The sequence below is a fragment of the Xiphophorus hellerii genome, chromosome 11 (assembly GCF_003331165.1).
Source record: "Xiphophorus hellerii strain 12219 chromosome 11, Xiphophorus_hellerii-4.1, whole genome shotgun sequence".
Taxonomy (NCBI): domain Eukaryota; kingdom Metazoa; phylum Chordata; class Actinopteri; order Cyprinodontiformes; family Poeciliidae; genus Xiphophorus; species Xiphophorus hellerii.
In genome coordinates, this window is record NC_045682.1 from 10,959,659 (window position 1) to 10,977,437 (window position 17,779).

At 39.2% G+C, this 17,779-nt stretch overlaps 2 protein-coding genes and 1 long non-coding RNA gene across 5 annotated transcripts in view; 2 read left to right on the forward strand and 1 right to left on the reverse strand.

The window, feature by feature from the left end:
• Positions 1-2,534, reverse strand: part of nrg2a (neuregulin 2a) — a 96,480-nt gene extending 93,946 nt beyond the window's left edge. For both annotated transcript variants that reach the window (XM_032575977.1, XM_032575976.1), the window contains exon 1: positions 2,022-2,534. In XM_032575977.1, the coding sequence (XP_032431868.1) occupies positions 2,022-2,433 (412 nt within the window). In that variant the 5' untranslated portion in view covers positions 2,434-2,534. The remainder of the gene's footprint in view (positions 1-2,021) is intronic.
• Positions 2,490-3,405, forward strand: LOC116728150 (uncharacterized). The gene is made up of 2 exons (XR_004340952.1): positions 2,490-2,628; positions 2,740-3,405. It is a non-coding gene; the product is annotated as an uncharacterized LOC116728150 (long non-coding RNA).
• A 3,772-nt stretch (positions 3,406-7,177) lies between these two features.
• puraa (purine-rich element binding protein Aa) lies at positions 7,178-15,579 on the forward strand. 2 transcript variants are annotated; one of them, XM_032576547.1, is made up of 2 exons: positions 7,178-7,358; positions 10,847-15,579. In XM_032576547.1, exon 2 carries the CDS (start codon positions 10,941-10,943, stop codon positions 11,796-11,798), a length of 858 nt encoding a protein of 285 aa, XP_032432438.1. In that variant the 5' UTR covers positions 7,178-7,358; positions 10,847-10,940; the 3' UTR covers positions 11,799-15,579. The 2 variants fall into 2 exon arrangements, with proteins under 2 accessions (XP_032432438.1, XP_032432437.1); XM_032576546.1 differs by having other exon boundaries at positions 10,852-15,579.
• Positions 15,580-17,779: the final 2,200 nt, after the last annotated feature.

Genomic DNA, 17,779 nt, shown 5'->3' on the forward strand with positions numbered 1-17,779 from the left:
ACATGTGGTGTTGTCCTTTCATGGTCCAGTTTCTGTTACACTTTGCATGCAGGGGAGTTGACAACCTGTTTATGAAAAAAAATCTACTTTTCTTCTATTGACGCCTTTATTTTACAAAATAGGTTCACAATGATGCTGTATAATATCTCTCTTTTTCTTCCGTTTTCAAATTCAATTTCAGTTCTGTTCAGTTTAGAAACGGTTGCCACCTTAAGGCACTTATCAACAAAGCCCTAGAGATGTTGCTCAAATGCTTATCCACCTAAACAAAAATATACACTACAATTTGAAGAAACGTTTCCCCCGAACCTGTTTCACTATGTGTATGGTGCTATTTTTGCTGATGCATAGTACCATTTCATTGCCTTTTGAAACTATGGTGATAGAGTCCCAGTTTGGTATCATTAGCTCATTTAATCAGATCCAGATACTTTGGGAAAATAAGACTTCTGTCTTTCAAACTTACTTCTTACTCCAGAGATATGGAGCATACAAGAGGTTGTTGTCACATACAGAGCACAAACAGTACTTGCTATAAACTTTTGCTGTTCCTACAATGTTACTTTATGCCTCTTGGCAACCTCTCTAGCTAGTTTCTGTCTTATATTCTTCCTCATCTTGGAGAAATTTTATGTTTCGTTCACTGTAGCCCCATATTTCCTTCAGTTACTGATAATGGCTCACGTCACTTTAATACAGTATACCACAGTTAAGCTCGATCATATTTAATATTACTATCTCTGGTGTATTTTAGATTTTAGATTATTTTTCCCAATCAAGAGGTTTATCAGCTCAAACCGAAGCCGGTACTCTGGCTAGGCCACTCCAAAAGCATCAACATTGTCAGAAGAAACGCATCTCGAAAATTTAAAGATTAACTGAAAACTAAATCTGCCCGAAGTATGAATAATTTTGAGAACAACAGAGCTTTTTGTAACTTTTTTCTTACCAAAAATATGTACAATTAAACTAACAAATAAAAACAATCCCTCTAGCTTCATCAAATTCCCTCCAATTAATGGCAACTGGATGCTGCAGCAGATTGAACTTTGAAATTAGATGAAAAATTGGTTTGACAAAGTTTTAGAGTATTTCTGTGCACACTTATTATGTAACTGGGGTGATTGCAGCTTCTCATCTTCTATTCCCTCTCTTAAAGATGAATTCATTGTTTTTGCTGAAATGCTAAAATAATCCCATTGAATGGGGGCAATAATTTGCAAATAATTGATCATGGTTGTTTGAAATCACAAGTTGACAAGTTTTCTCAAAAGTTTTAACAAGAATGTCTAAACTTAGGAGAGTCCCTCTATATTTATTTGAGACTATTTAATATGAAGATAGTAATAGTAACGAATCTGAAAAGCTGCAGCACTCATTTCTTCCTGCTGATAAGTACAGCTCACACCTCTATGCTTGTATGTGTAAAGATGCATATGGGTGAGAAGGACTTAAGACTTCCAAACGCTTTAGGTATTAAAGCATTAAAGCTGGGTGTGAAACTAAAAATAGCCTAGGAACCAATTTGCTGAGGACAGCGTGATTTTCTACACGTGACAGGCAACCGGCAACACGCCGCTGTCCCTGGTGCTGAAACTGCATCCGGTAGAGGTTTTCGTCTTCATTTATAATAAATCGGAGACATCTAACTTTGAATTCTATATGTGCTGGAGCTGCAATAGAACTGGGTTAACGGTTTAAAGCATGATTTTAATAAAACGCTGTGCAACTGCTAAAACTGTAATTCCTCCAAAGCAACAGTGCGAGGCGCATGCCGAGATTAATTCCGTTTACAGAATGAAAGAGAGAAAGAGAGTTTGATTGATCATGTGGGCTATGGAAGCCTGCGAGAATTGTGGAAAATTGCTGCATAGACGCCCCTTTGGCACCTATCTCGTGGCCAGTGACTCCAAGTCCTTCCGAGGCCAAGCAGCCAACCTGCACCGGCAGCCGGGTATATTTGTTAACACACTCCCCCATTCTTCCGGGTTCTGGACCTCAGAAAGGCAACATGAACTTACCGCAGTTCTCACACAAGATCCTCCCAACATCCTTCTTCAGGTTCTTCCCACTCGTGTCAACGGGCGCGAACGATGCCTTGAAAACCAAGGGCTCGTCCGTGGGGTCCATAAAAAAGATGTACTTGTGGTTCTTTTTCACTTTGGCGCACGGAGCCTCGGATCCGAACTCCCCCACGGTGACGAGCTGCTCCCGCTCCAGACCGCCGCTGTTCAGGGGCCAGACCTCCAGCACTTTGACACTCACACGGTACGGCTCTACGGACGCGTTCCCCGCAGGCGTGGACTGCACCTTGCCCTCGATCACCACGGCGGACCTGTAAGCTTGGTCCTGCAGGGAATTCAGACTCGGGGAGTAGCAGGCGAATGAGACCCCGATGAGCAGCATGGATAGATGCACCGGATCAAGCCTCATGCCGCCTGCTTTGGCTCGGTGGGGGCTGGTCGCGTTGCGGCAGGGCACTGTGGGCTGCGGGGCGATGGCGGTGGACCTGGGTTGAAGGAGGAGAAAGCGAGTAGGCTCCAGCAGTAGCACGGCAGCGCGGCGGACCTTGCATAAGTGTCCATGCCATCGGGATCCGCTGCTTTTTCCCCAAATGCTTTTCAGCGGGTAAACAGCAGCTTTTGCAGCAGGGATGACGCTGGCTTTTAAATCCAGTCACTGCTTCCTACTAATGATAAGGCATTGTAAATGTTTCTTCTTCTTCTTCTTTTTTTTAAGGAAGGAATTGTGCACCCCCTCCCGTCTTCGTTATTCTGCCATAAGACGACGCCACTCTTTATCTTTGCCCCCAAAAATTGCAGTGGGAAGGTGCCGCTGTTATGGTTCTCCGTATCATCTGCAACGGAGGGAAGAGACGCAAAATGCTGCAGTGAAGCACAAGTTGGGGGAGCCTGATCGCAAAACAAAGGGACCCGTTTCATTCCACGAAAACAAAATAGAACAATGATAGAAAATTATAACAATAAAAAAAATAAATAAAAGGAATTATTTCTGCACGCCAGCTACAGCGTTAATACGCCGCCTTCCACCGCGGCTCTCTCTCCGCCTCCCCTACCAGCCGCTGACGGAGAGAAAATAAGACCGATCGCCAAGGGGCTCCAAAAAAAAAAAAAAAAAAAAAAAAATGCAGTATACAAGAAACCGATGGACCAAAAGGGTCTATCTCCCCCCCCTTTTAGTTCTGCATGTCAGTCACTCCATGGTGTTTCTTCAGCGAGGATCTCTTGCTCTAATAAAACAAATGCAAATCCTAAATCCATGGCTCCCCCTCCTTACAAGCGCATCCTACTGTAGCCAAGGCATTTCGCAACCTCCCCCCCACACCTCCCCCCAAAAAAGAAAGAAAAAAAATCATATAGATTAACAACAGGGGTAGAGGGGGGGGGGGAGAAAAATGAAGCCGCGTATGTAAGTCATGGAACTCTTGCGATGACTAACACTGCGAAAGCGTTTCGGATTCTTCGGGAGACTGTTCTGAATGAGTTTTGCGTCTCATCCCATTAAGTCATGCCCTGCATTCAGGTCACATTCGCCGTTCTGCCTCGGAAAAAACTGAGGTTGAGGAACCCATGTTTAACCTACACATCTAATTCAGCTGCACTACAAAAGTCCACATCTAAAATATTTTTTTTTTAAAAAAGCACTGATAGTTTTAGAAATAATAAGAACAAATATTATATTTAAGCTTCTCCTTTTTATATATATGTTTTTAGCGCAGTTTTAGGTTTGCACTTTTGCACAGAGCTTTAAAACTCCAACCAAAATCAAATAGAATCCTTTGTGTTATCATTTGTTTGATAAATGTTATTGACAAACTAACTCAGGGAAGGAAGATGAAGGTTTAGTTTGTGTGCCAAATACACTGCGGATACAGGACGTTGAAGTAGGTATTCACAAAGAGCGACATCTACCGACCATAATGGTCATTCAAAAAAAAAGAGCATCCACACATGGAGGGCGCAGCTATGCTACCGTCACTCCGCAGCTTCTCTATAAATTTGGAGTAGTCGAAAAGTTAGATGCACTATACTCAAAGTGTTATATTTTAAATGTTTATTTCTGATGATGTTATGATCAAGAGCTACAACAAAGGAAAACTCAAATTTCTCAGAAATGTAAGCCATCTTAAGTTAGGGTTGAAACATTCATGGAGACTTCATTGTTGTCAAGCCTACAGTCCACATGGAGGATGAGTCACAAAGCTCCATTACTGAATAAGCTTCCAGTAGTTGGCTTCCAGAGGATACTCTTAGTGGAAAGTTTAGTGGAAGGTAAAAATGTGATAGAAAAAAGATGCATGAGCAATAGATAATACTGTAACCATGAAAGAATTGTGACGTAAAAGTCATTCTTACTGGAGTTACATGGCATGGACAGTCAGTTCAGGACATGAACTTCAGCTGTTCCAGAATTAAAGTAGGAAGCTTCTAATCTGGGCTATGGTGAAGTAGGACTGCAATGTTGCTAAGTGATTCAAAGTCTATTTTTCAGTTGAAAGTCAGTCTTGCATTTTAATTTTAAAAAAAAGGTCTCGGAGTCAAAGGCAGGGGTCTTCAGTTCAGTTTAGATGTGTCTCTGATTCAAAAGCAAGGAAACGAACGAACAGAACGAACGGCTAGAATTATAAACAAAATTGAATTAAAAGTTGCTTCAGAAGTAGCTGCAGTATGTAACCTTTACAACAATATGTTTATTACATGTTTACGAAAACATGAGACAGATGATCTGTGAAAAGATCAAGCTCCTCCACTTCCTCTTACTGCCATTGGCAGAAACGCGCTGCTCCCGGTCAAAAACAACCAATCAGAGCCAGGAGGAGGGTCTTAGCTCAATATGCTAATGGCAGAGAAACAGCTTACAGTTCTAGGAAAACTGTTTATTTGCAATCATCGGAGGTCAAGCAAGCTAGCCTGGCTATTCGTGGCGTAGTCTGTTGTGGGGAACTCGCTGTGGCAAGCAAAGCACAATGGGGAGAGTGTGAGCAGCACTTACACAAGAGTAATTGACAGCTCTAAGACCGTCCTCCTGGCTGTGATTGGTTGTTTCTGAAGGCAAAGGAACAAGATTTTTTTCACAGATTATCTGTCTCATATCATACTGTCATGACATGGTGATAGTTTTAACAAACATGTAAAAAAAAAAATAAAAGCAACAACATATTCAGATATGCTCACTGATGTATACAGAGTATTGCATCTTTTTTTGATGCTCTATAGTTTTCCTTCAAAGAAATTGTGTTAGTTCTTCTACTTAACTATAAAATAAATTATTGAACACCTCAATGTTTTTATTTTTTCCATATTTTACATTCTTTGGGCCCATTTGGTCATTCACTACCAAAGAAATCAAGCATAAAAAGTAATCAAAATAAATTATTCAACAAGTGAAGGTATAGATAAAAAAAATGGCACATACATCAAATTTAATTAGATAGTTTATGTAAAAACCTTTTCCGGTAATAAAAACATCAAATTCTCTTTTGTGTGGATAAACTACTTATATGCATTTCTCTGCTGTAATTTTGACTCATTCGTCAGAACAAATTATTCACTTTGATCTTCAGTTTTTTTTTTTACATACATTTTCAAATTGATATAGTGATTGACTTGGTCCTTTTTACAGTTTTGCTTTCTCTCAAACCAAGTAAGAGTTTCACTGGCTGTGTGTTTGGAACTATTGCTCAGAAATCCACACCTTGTTTCATCTTCAAATTTACATCAAAAATGCCCTTGTTCATTTCTCCAATCATCCTCCCTTCAATTATATGAAGTCTGCCAGCACCATATGTGGTGGACCAGCCCACGCCGTAATGTTCCCACCTGCAAAACTTAACCTGTTTTGGTGGTGATATGCAGGTCTAATTCTTCCTCCAAACATGATGTATGCACTGAAATCCAAAGAGTTCAACTTTAGCCACAGGTAATTAGATTACATTTTCCCAGTATTTAACTGGCATGAAGTTGCAATATTTTAAATCAAGAGCCCATAAACCGGAACTTGACAGAGAAAAATACCAAACATATTTGGAAGCAGTTGCTAAATGTAGCCACAGCTCAAGCTTTGTGAATGTCTCCCACACTCTTAAATGCGCTTTGCTTCTCAGGCCTCTCTTTGTGTTGCCTTTTCCATCAACCTAGTTTGTTTTGCTTTGGTAGAACAAGCTGCTTTATTGAGGATATTTTGTGACGTGTTCTCCTTGTGAATGTTAATGACTGTCTGCTGGACAACTGTCAAAACAGCACTGGTCCATATCTTGTTTAGGCTACAATGTCCCAATAACATGACGTTTCTACATGGAAAGTCCATTTTATTGATATTAAATTCAAATTAAAAAATATATTATTGATCTCAAAGCAAAATTGAGATCAATAATGATCTCAAATGTGGCTCAATGTTGGCTTTTCATTAATTTTGAGCCATAATTATCAAATTTAGATGACATAAATGAACTATTGCCATTTGTGTATTGGATGTAATGATGAGTTTCATTTTTTTTTATGAATTACTAAAATAAGTTAACTTTCTTATGATAGTCTGAATTATTGACATGAACTTGTCAATTCCAAACTTATCTTTCTCAGCAGACCCTGGTCAGATCAGCTGACCAGCTGCTTTTAGTTGCCCCCCAAAAAATTAAGAGTCAATGGAATTTTAGAGTTTATGTGTCTTTTTCTGTTTTGGCTACTAAACTTTGGAAAGCATATTTTATCTATTTTATTATTGTGCAGCACCTTGGGCAAACTTGCTAAATATGCTTCACAATAAATTAAATTAGTATAAATTTAGACAAGTGGAGTTGTAGGAACAGGCAGACTTAACTGGGGACACCCAAAATTATATTTTGCTTTGGGTATCATTTTTGCTTCTGGATATTGTAAAGCATTAAAGCATTACAATATCCTTAGGAAATGCAGGGGAATGTAGAATAATTTTTACGTGAAAGTGACGCAAATTAATGACAGAAGTCATTAAAAAGCTGAAACATTTACAAGTACCGCTTGCCTTTATGCATATTTCCTACCCAACATTTCAAGCAAAGCCTGCAATTCTTCTCCTCCACCAAAGTGAGGCATCGTTCACCACTTTACGCGTTGACATCAGCGGCACAACGTGCGGCGCCGAACTTGTGCGTGTGTCGCTCGGCGTGCCACGACTCGCCGTTTCTGGTCCATCTTGCGAAGCAGGCAGATGTAGTGTTGTGTGCTGCTAAAGAAGGGGCCGTTCGAGCGTCCGTCCATGAGTCCTCCGCCTCGTCTCGTCGCCTGCGTTGCGTTGTCTAGGTTGTAAAAGGCTCTCGGTCCCCGCAGACGGAGCTGCGGGGAGGGGGGGAAAGAAAGGTAAGGTTACAGCAGGAAATCCACGGTCTGTGGAACGAAATTCTGTGCGTATAGTTGCGATTTGGGTTATCATAGCCGCCCTATCGAAGTGCCGTGACGTGCGACCAAGCATATGACGGCGCTCTGCAGAGTTTCCAAAGCATGACATCTTAACATATGGCTGATCGGGAGCGGCGACGGAGCTGTCGTCTGGAGCGTCGCCACGCAGCGTTTCAGTGCCGGGATGTAGGGCAAAACTTTGTGAGGAGATTACGGGGTCTGGCTTCCACTAACTGCGACAGCACCTTATTACTGAGACAGAAGCCGGTTTTGGATCCGAACAGAAATACTTTTTTTTTGTCCACCATTAAAAAAAAAACAAAAAACACCTCAATAAATATAAGGTGACCCACTGACGGCATGTAAATAAGTTGATAGGTCGGTTGTTCGTATGCTGGAGCAATAAATGAATCAGCCAGCAAGGAAAGAAAGGAGGGGTGGGGGGTGCAGGGTCTATGAAACAAATATGTTGACCAGGTTTTTGGATCTAAAACTCTGCTGAAGTTTGGTTGTTTCCTCGCCCAGTTGATGTGCAGTGGGCAAAACGTCGCGGCATTCATAAAACCGTGGTTATACGCTCGAGAAACGTTAATTACACAACAATTAGACTTATGTGCGTCACAGTAGTCCTCTGTATATAAATAAAATAAATAAATGTAAAAAATTAACTTAAATAAAAAATTAAAATCCGCTTATTTTAGGATAAAAAACAATACACGTATTTTAAACTAAAATAAATAAATAAATATCTGATGCATTGTCACAACTAATCATTTTTTCACGCAAAAATGTTTCATTTTATACCTGCTTCACGGATCATTCTTGGACAGCATCCAGTATAAAACGAGCCCGTTTTCGCGCTCTAAAATGTTAATACGCTACGTGATATAGTAGAATGGGATTCAGAAAGACGACCATTAGTTTTCATGTAAGAAAAGTAATGGTTGAATAAAGAAATGTAACAAAAGAAAACTGACCAAATCTTTCTAGGCCTTCAACATACAGTCTCAGCGCATCTCAAAATTTTAATTCAGACATCGATTTATGAATTTATTTTACCTACATAGACCTGCATTGATAAGGAATATAAATGAGCCATCACTTAAGATATTAATATCATCAGTTTTTTTATTGCTCTGGGTATCAAAACTAATTATTTGCTCTTAAAAATATTTATTTTGTGTGTTTCTTTTTGTCATTTTGGATTTTTTAAAATCTTTTGCTTAATATTTTATTCCTCATTAACAGTTTTTTAAAAACTAATTTTGGATCTAAAACGGTGAACAAAGTTTCATATCTAAGCAATTAGCAGTATTGTTTGGATGTTAGACTACCTTTCATCCGGGACCTTCAAAGTACCTTTGGAAAGCGTATATAAATATTCATTTTCAACAGAAAATACTGAATTACTCTTTTATGATATGGCCTTCAATGTACCTAAAACATTAGTTTGCTATTATTATTAAAAGTAACTTATATTAAATGTGAAACGGAGGGGAAAAAAAGATTAGACCGTGACCACAGAAGTCAATGTTTGGGCCAAAAACAATAATCACGTTTTTTTTTTAATTTATTTATTTATTTTACAATTTTATTTCATAGAAATTTTATTCATCTCAGTGAAACGGCCTATTGACGATGTGACCTATTATTGTTATCCTTTGTTTTGTTTTTAGAAATGAATTTTATTTGAACATTAATTGAAGCACGGCAAAACATCTGCTTAAAATGGCGTTAAAACGCATTTAAAATATTTCAAATAAAAATTAACCAACGGTTAATCATATAGTGGGCCAGAAACAGCTAAATGTATATTTTTCCACCTATTTTTATTTACGATGTGTTTTTATTAGACTGGCAGAAAACGACGACTTTCCCTTTTTTTAAAAAAAATAAAATAAAATATAGATATAATTTTAACTTCGATAAATGCATTCATTATGCATTATTTTACATTTTTAGTTATTTGTTGTTGTTTTTTCATTTTATTCTAAAAGTTGTATTAGTTCTAGTTGAATAGTTGGGTACAGTGTGCAGAAAAAAAAAAAAGTGTTGCAGTTAATATACGCGTCCTTCCAGAAAGGGGGTAGAACTCCATAGGCTGCAGGGTTTTTTTATTTATTTATTTTTAGTTTTCTTTTTTTGTGTGTGCTCTGCAGGAGATGCGTTGCCCAATTAGCTACTTTAGACAACACATATACAAATTACTTATCACGCTGGCAACAGTTTTTGAATGTAAATGCCTTCATTCAAAGTGGACCGTGCCTTTTGGCAAAATGTGACTTAACTGTGACCAAATGCTACTGATCGTGGTTCCACTGCAGAGCAGGGCGTGCAGTGTCACTCAGCAGACATTTACAAAGAAAGATCTGCCACCTGCCTATTCGTGAGTGTGGAAAACCCGTAGAATAAGGAGTGGCTCGTAAACGGTGTGCGGTCATACAGCTGGGAGGAGGGGAGGACAGAGGCCGCTGTGCTAATTAAAGGCCACAAGCAACGTGGCAACCGCCAGTATCAATACGGCGGCAGGCCATGTTGTCTTTAACGTAAATATTAAAATAAATAAGTTTTTTTTTTTTTTTAATTTTCCAAAGGTTGAGGTTACAAGCGTACCATAACTGTTCAGTTTAAAATGGAGGGGACCTGAATGAACGCACCGAACCAGTCTGTCGGATTCTGCAAATTTCTTTCTTTGTCGAGAAAGTGACTTGATGACTCACTATAGCCATGCCGAGACCATTATGGAAATGTGTGAAGATTCCTTAACTATAAAAGGGAGAATGTTTACATTTTCATGATAAGTCAGTCATCCTGCTGACTCTTTGCTGGAAAAGAGAGGTGGGTCTAATCTGTTCTACAGACACAGAACACCACATCTCTGCCGCCCAAAAACAGACATGATTGGACTGACCTATGATTTATTTATTTTATTTTTATTTTTGCCTTTATGTGCCCGCAGGGTACTGTGAAACGAAAACGCAATTTAAATAAACAGCGTTGAGGCAATTACAACCTTTGATATGATTTTGAAAAGATTTTAAAAACACACAGATACACACATTATATATATATATATATATATATATATATATATATATATATATATATATATATATATATATATATATATATATGGTATAAGCCAAAGTATTATATAACATTTTGGCAAGCTAGTTACATACAATCTTAATGCTTTTCAGGTAATCAGCATTAGAAAAAGAAAGTAGGGTCTTCCCACGAAGAAAAAGTACCAGTTCTTTCGTCGAGTGTCCTGAAGAATCGAAACTGATATTAATCTGTGGAATTCGTAAGTTTCGTTTCACATGAAGCGAAAAGACAGCTCCTGACATTAGGAAAACACCGGGAGATGGAGAACTCAGCAGCAGTATTCGATCTGCATTAACGCACCCTCCCTTTCCCTTTCCTCGCTGTTTTATACCTCTGTGTAGATCAGATCTCGCGAGAGCTCCGAACACGGGCTCAGCTGGCCGTGGCTTTGCAGCAGACGGAAGGAGAAGGCAGGCGAGGCAGGCAGGCAGCATCATGGCGGACAGAGACAGTGGAAGTGAGCAGGGAGGAGCGGCCACGGGCCCAGGCTTCGGCTCCATGCACCTAGCGGCAGGAGGGGCGGGCTCGGCTTCCGGGCTCCAGCATGAGACGCAGGAGCTGGCGTCAAAGCGGGTCGACATCCAGAACAAGCGCTTCTATTTGGACGTTAAGCAGAACGCGAAGGGCCGCTTCTTGAAGATAGCCGAAGTCGGGGCCGGCGGAAACAAGAGCCGCCTCACTCTCTCCATGTCCGTGGCGGTCGAGTTCCGAGACTACTTGGGGGACTTCATCGAGCACTACGCCCAGCTGGGACCGAGCAACCCTGGGATGGTACAGGACGAGCCCAGGCGGGCGCTGAAAAGTGAGTTCCTGGTCCGGGAGAATCGGAAATACTATATGGATCTGAAAGAGAACCAGAGAGGACGGTTTCTGCGGATCAGACAGACCGTTAACCGGGGGCCCGGGTTGGGATCGACGCAAGGCCAGACGATCGCTCTGCCCGCGCAGGGACTTATTGAGTTTCGCGACGCTCTGGCTAAACTTATTGACGATTACGGCGTAGAGGACGAGCCCGCGGAACTGCCGGAGGGGTCGTCGTTGACTGTGGACAACAAGCGGTTTTTCTTCGACGTCGGCTCCAATAAGTACGGCGTGTTTATGAGGGTGAGCGAGGTGAAGCCCACCTACCGCAACTCTATCACGGTGCCCTACAAAGTGTGGTCCAAATTCGGGAATACCTTCTGTAAATACGCCGAGGATATGAAGAAGATCCAGGAGAAGCAGCGGGAGAAGAGGGCATGCGAGCTGCAGCAACAAGAGGAGATGCAGGCGGACGATGGGGACGAGGATTGATAATAGAGAAAACGTGCAAGAGTAACGAAAAATAACAAGAGAATTAAAGTAAAAACTCTACTGTATAAAGAAAGAATCTAAATATTTTAACTGTAAAGGTTTAACTCCAAGGGAGCATCACTCTCAGTATAAGAAACCACAACCTGACAGTTATGACATGTTGTCACTCATCGCTGGATGTTACCCCACTTATCACCATTAATACAGTAACAGGCTGCTAAACAAAGTAATAACATTATATTTGAACATTGATTCCTACTTGACAAACAATATTGAACGGAGTGTTTATTTCCCTTATTAACAGAGAACTTTTGTACCAGTTAAAGCTATTGTTAAAAAAGAAAAAAAAGGAGAAGACAAAAGTGTTTGCAATGTTCAAACGGAAATATGAGGAGGGCGGGGGTTCTTTACATGTGAGCTAATGACTTCAGCACAAATCAGATATTTTAATTTTTCAAAAAAAAAAACAACAAAATTCCAAATCTTTGTAAAAGGTTGTCACATGTACTTGCCATCCTATTTACCTTTACCTGTGAGTGGAGATGTGTTTACACATAAATCATATATGAGGGCTAGGCCTGCTATGGAAAGTGGTTAGATGTCATGCAGTATATTTTAAAAAAAAGGAATATATAGGCATTTTCATGAAATGAAATAAGTGCTATCTTTGTTGTGCAATATGCATTTCAGATAAATCGATTTATATTGAACTGGTCAACAGTTGACATGGCCGTTGGTAGAGGCATTCAAAGAAATATAGATATTGTAATTTTTCTTTTTTTTTTTTTTGTTTGAGTTGAAATTGTTGCCATGCAAATCGATATATTATAGACTACCTTTCTGTCTCGTTGTTGATGCAATGTGGTAATTATAAAAGGTACGTTATGTGTTTTTTATAGAGGAAATGCAGTGACAACATGTAGCAATTTGCCCTATTTGCAAATTATTTAACAAAGACGCACGTCCGTACACATGAGCTGTGTTAATTGGCGAAGTTAAATGCAGAGACGCATCGAAATGAGTGGAAATGGAGATGCACCGATCACGATCGATGGTTTTCTTTCAAATCCAGCCAGCTAATTCTTTTGTGTTTATCACGTTCTATTAGAAATTAAAGGCATTATAATTTTTCTGATGTCTTTTAGATGTACTTTTTAAAGTTTTAAAAATAATTTCAAAGTACATGCTATTTGTTGATGCGTTTTTTTTTTTTTTTAATGCATTTAGAGAATAGAAAAAGCTTTTTTTTTTCCCCCCCCCATTATTTGACCTGCATATAACCAATCAGAGTCGATCACGGCACAGTCGTCTGATTCCGATCGATTGTTTGGTGCGTCTCGACCCTAAAGGTAACTTTTTGTTGACATGTTTCGTCTTTAGAGATGCACCGATCACTTTTTATTTTGGCCAGTAACGTTGTGTGATTTTCTTTAAACTTCGCCATGTGGATGTTTAACAGACTCCAAATTGCAACATGTGCTGCCAGCTTTTGGTGGGGAGAGGTCATCATCTGGGTAAATGATCGGTGCATTTCTTTCTGGAACATCTTTTCGTGATCTTGTTCAGTCATAAGAGTCTACATGGTGCCAAGGAGTGCTATTGCTGCATGTTAACCTGCACTATATGAACCGTTTCATTGATACGAATCTCAAGTTTGAGTACTTATCCAAAAGGCTTTGGCATAGTTAAAGCAGAAATGGTAATCGGAATATCACCGTTGGTTTAGAAGGAGGCCCCTCATTCCCCCCCCCTATGTGCACACCTGGCTCAGCTGAGGAGGAGGAAGATGATGAGGAGGGGGTTTAGTCACCTGTTGGTGGTTCTCCAACTTTAGCCCTACAAGTTTAAGGTCTGAGTGGTTACTCTGGATGCACGCTTGCAGCTTTACGTCAGATTTGGGATTGGAGGCAGTCTGGTCTATTTGTAAATATTCGGGCTGCCACTTGTTAAAAAGACTGGTTCTGGAACCAGTTCAGTCGCATCTCATAGATGTTCGATAGCAGTTTTATAAACTCTTTTGTCAGTAAACTCCAGAGAAACTGGCAACAATCAGATTATTTCAGATTTACCTCATCATTGAATCGAACGATTGCTCCCGCCTTCCAATTGACTGGAAACCAGCAAAACTAGATTGTCCTTTTCCTTGACCACCTTATTTTTCAGGAGCATCCGGATTAAAGCCTAAGCCACATCTGTACGGGGGAGCATCCACTTTCAGCATGTAAAACAACCTGGTGCCTTACACACTCCGCATGCTTACACGCTGGCCTGGTGCTTTGGATTGCAGTTTTAGCTTTTCTTTTTCATGCTTCTTTTTCTTCTTCTTCTTCCAGTTTTGTCTCGGCCCCCTTGTGTGCTAGCGCACGACTCGTGGTGCTAAAAGGGTTTGCTACAAATCCTGGGAGCAGAATTCTTAACTCTCTTTCTGCTACCTTCCTTTCTTCCCTATATAACTCCATTGCCATCCCCTTTTTTAGCCATCCAGGTATCGGCCTACATGTAAACATGGAAGGGGGTGGTCACCTCGATGCAAGACGATGCAGAGGGGCAGGCTTGTGTCTCGCTGAGCGGGGGCTAATTGTGTGAAATAAGACCTCGACGGTAAGCCCCCACCCCACTTAAATTGCTAATTTTCCAGCTAACATGGTTAAGTGGTGGTTATATGTGGCAGTAAACGGGGAGTAGCGAACATAATTATTGTTTTTTTTCCCCTCTAATTTAAATGTAACTACCTTTTCAGCATTATTCCACTTTATTTGTGATTTTGGAATGTTTTTGCCCATAAAAGAAAGAGATATATCTATTTTATTTTTGTTTTCCTGTGCAACATTTCATCACTGTGTGCAATATCATATGTGCCAATGGTGGCAATATATGTATATCAATTAAATATATGATTATAATTTGAAAAGCATGTGACTGAATTCCATGTGTTTTTCTCATGAAGGAGTCGTACGCCTTTATTTGCACTCAAAAGTTTCACCCTGGAGAGAGAAAGAGAGAGAGAAAAAAAAAGCGGAAACCAAGGGTCTTAGCAGCCTGTTGGGTCAAGCGGTTCACATATGTACTTTAACTTGAAACAGAACATTGTCACTGCAAATGTGTCCCTCTAAGAAAAGGGGCGTGGGTTGTTGAAGATAGACTATAAACATCCGAATGGAGGTTGTTTTTGTTTTTGTTTTTTTTTGTTTTTTTATGATAGAAAAAAAAAAAAAGAAGAAATCTCCATTTTTAGCTTTAAGCTAAGAAAAGGTGCTTCAGTCTAATCCTCATTAAGATGTGTGGTGAACTGTCTTCAGTGGTTGTTGTGTGTAGCACTTTGCTTTTCCCAGGTTAATGAAACGCCTGACCAATACTTGTTTAACAATGATCTCATCAAAGAATGTCGTTCTTTCTCTTATGTTGCCTCTTTGTTTTGTTTTTGTTCAGATGGTATGTATGATTTGCTCATTTGATGCATTAAGTATAATTTATGTACATTTGACAAATTTAAAAGAAAGAATAAATTTATTTCTCCCACTATGTCTTCCTCCCGCCCCCAATGTTTTGTTTCCTGTGCAGGAGGGTCGGGGAGCAAGAAAAAGTTTATTTTTGATCTAGTGTTGTCTACAATGTCTGAATCTGCGTTTGCAATGATACTAATTACTAAAGCTTAATTTTACAGCCTCCAACATGCAAACCTTTCAACTATTTAATGACTTATGTCTTCTTGGAAAATTTCAAAGTACTGTATATGTAATAAATGCCAGGCTGTAAAATAAAGCATTACTTTGTTCTCTAATCATCTGGACTGACTGGGATTTGTGGTCCTCTACATCTATCACATTTCTGTTTAACCCTTTAATGCTTGATACAAGTTTAAAAAAAAAAAAAATCTGTAGCTCAATTATTTTTGACAAGATATTCATCTCTTTGCATGATTATATTGCTAAATTATACTAACGATGTCCAGACTTGATGTCCAGAGTCAAAAAAATATTTTCTTTTGAATTGTTTTAATTAAGCAATATATGATGGCCTTTGAGAAGGAACATCCTGTTTAAGGACATGCTACTGTATCCTAATTGGAATCAAGTCCAGACTGACTGTTGGTAGAGTTTTTGTTTGTTTTATTAAGTCCTTGGAAATTCTGATATGGCTTTAGTATAACAGAAGATGTACTTTGCAAAACAAAATATTTTTTTTCTCTCTCAACTTCATGGAACATTTTCCCAAGAGTCTTGGGGATCATAAAGATGTTTTATGGCAAAAATTAAATGGTACTTTATGCACTTTTGGTTGCTTAGAACTGATGAGGACTGAGGATGTAGTTAGCATAAGTGATGTCAATTTTTCTTTAAAAATTTTCAGTCAGTTAATTTATTTGACAAGTGTCAGCAATTAGTTTTTTTTTTACTTACGGTTGATTTGGATAGCTTTTGTTCCTTAACACATCAAATATTCTTTCAAAATTTTTTTTTTTTAGTTACTCAGGTTATCTTTGATATTAAAATGTGTGTGCAGCATTCTGTCCGTACCTAAATTATGACTTTTGTTGAACATGTTTTTACCACCAGACTCTAAAGAAAAAAGAAAAAAATTCTCCTTTATATTTTTAAAGAATTTTAAGCTCCATTATAAGGGGCACGCAACTTTTGAACTGTTGAATAAAACGTGTACCGTACGTATCACCTGTATTACTTGTGCTAGCCGCTAGATGGCGGAAATCAAGAAAAGGATTCAATGCAGTATGCTTTGACGAAGGTAACATTTTTAGAGACATTGGGTCTCAGAAATCCTCTTGACCGAAATGATATCTTATAGAAATGATTGGTTTTAGGGTCAAAATACAATAACAATTTGATGTTGACTCACGGCACACGCAAGTTTACTTCAGGAAATAATTGAATTAATTTTTGATTTCCAATCGCATTTGGCTCTTCACAATGCATTCTGAAAAAAACACAGAAACCTAAGATATACCTGCATTACCCTTCCAAAGCGACCACGGTGAGCGTTTCATGCACATTCGCGGGCCTTTCTGTAGAATATTTATCATGAAATTGCTTAAACTTACTTTTGGCAAGGGGTGAACACGAGGAAATCAAGACTCTTTTCAGCAAAGACGCTAACTAGTGTATACCGACACGACTCGTTATGTAGGTTATGGGTTGAACTCGAACAGGTTTTAGTTTGAAACAGAAAGGACATATCGACAGTAGGCCGTGAAAGGAGGTCAAATTTATATTTTATTTCAGTCGAAAATTACCTCCATCAACCGATGGTCCTGCTTAGTTAAAATTGGATGCTTTTTGCTTGCTGTAAAGGTGTCTGCTTCCATATTTACTTCTGGTGACATGGCCAACATTTATACCGTCGTGTGGTGGTAATATGTGTGCGAGGGGCGATGATTTTGTTTATAATGTCGCTGCCATTTGTTGTAAATGAACTTTAATTTTCTGCTGTTGTCGGGGCCAGGCTTTGCCAGTGACGTAATTCATTGCAGGGACATTTTCTTTACGGCCGCTAGATGGAGACCTTTACCCATGAATGACTGGCTAAGCGAAAGTTGTAACTCGAAATTTCAGCCAACAGTAGGAACCTTAGAAGATTGATTTGTTATGGAACAAAGGGAAATATCATTCATTCGTGTTTCAACAGATGTATATGATTAATGTTTGTTTTACAGTGTGGTGCAAAACTACAGTGTATTTCGCATGGAATGGTTACATTGTTTAAATAGGCATTTACAAATCTTTTTGAAATGCCAAAACCTGACCTAATTTAGCTACATTTCACAGCAGTAGTGACGTTTTTGGAAAATAAATCTAAAATCAATTTTTAAAAAGGTACTTAAAAGAAATGAAATACAGTACACACCAAAAGTTTGGACACACCTTCTAATTCAATGGGTTTTCTTTATTTTCATGACTATTTATAAGGCAAGAAATCCCACTTATTAACCTGACAGGACACACCTATGAAGTGAAAACCATTTCAGG

Coding starts and splice junctions, on each gene's coding strand:
- puraa (XM_032576547.1), top strand. CDS start 10,941: ATGGCGGACAGAGACAGTGGAAGTGAGCAGGGAGGAGCGGCCACGGGC.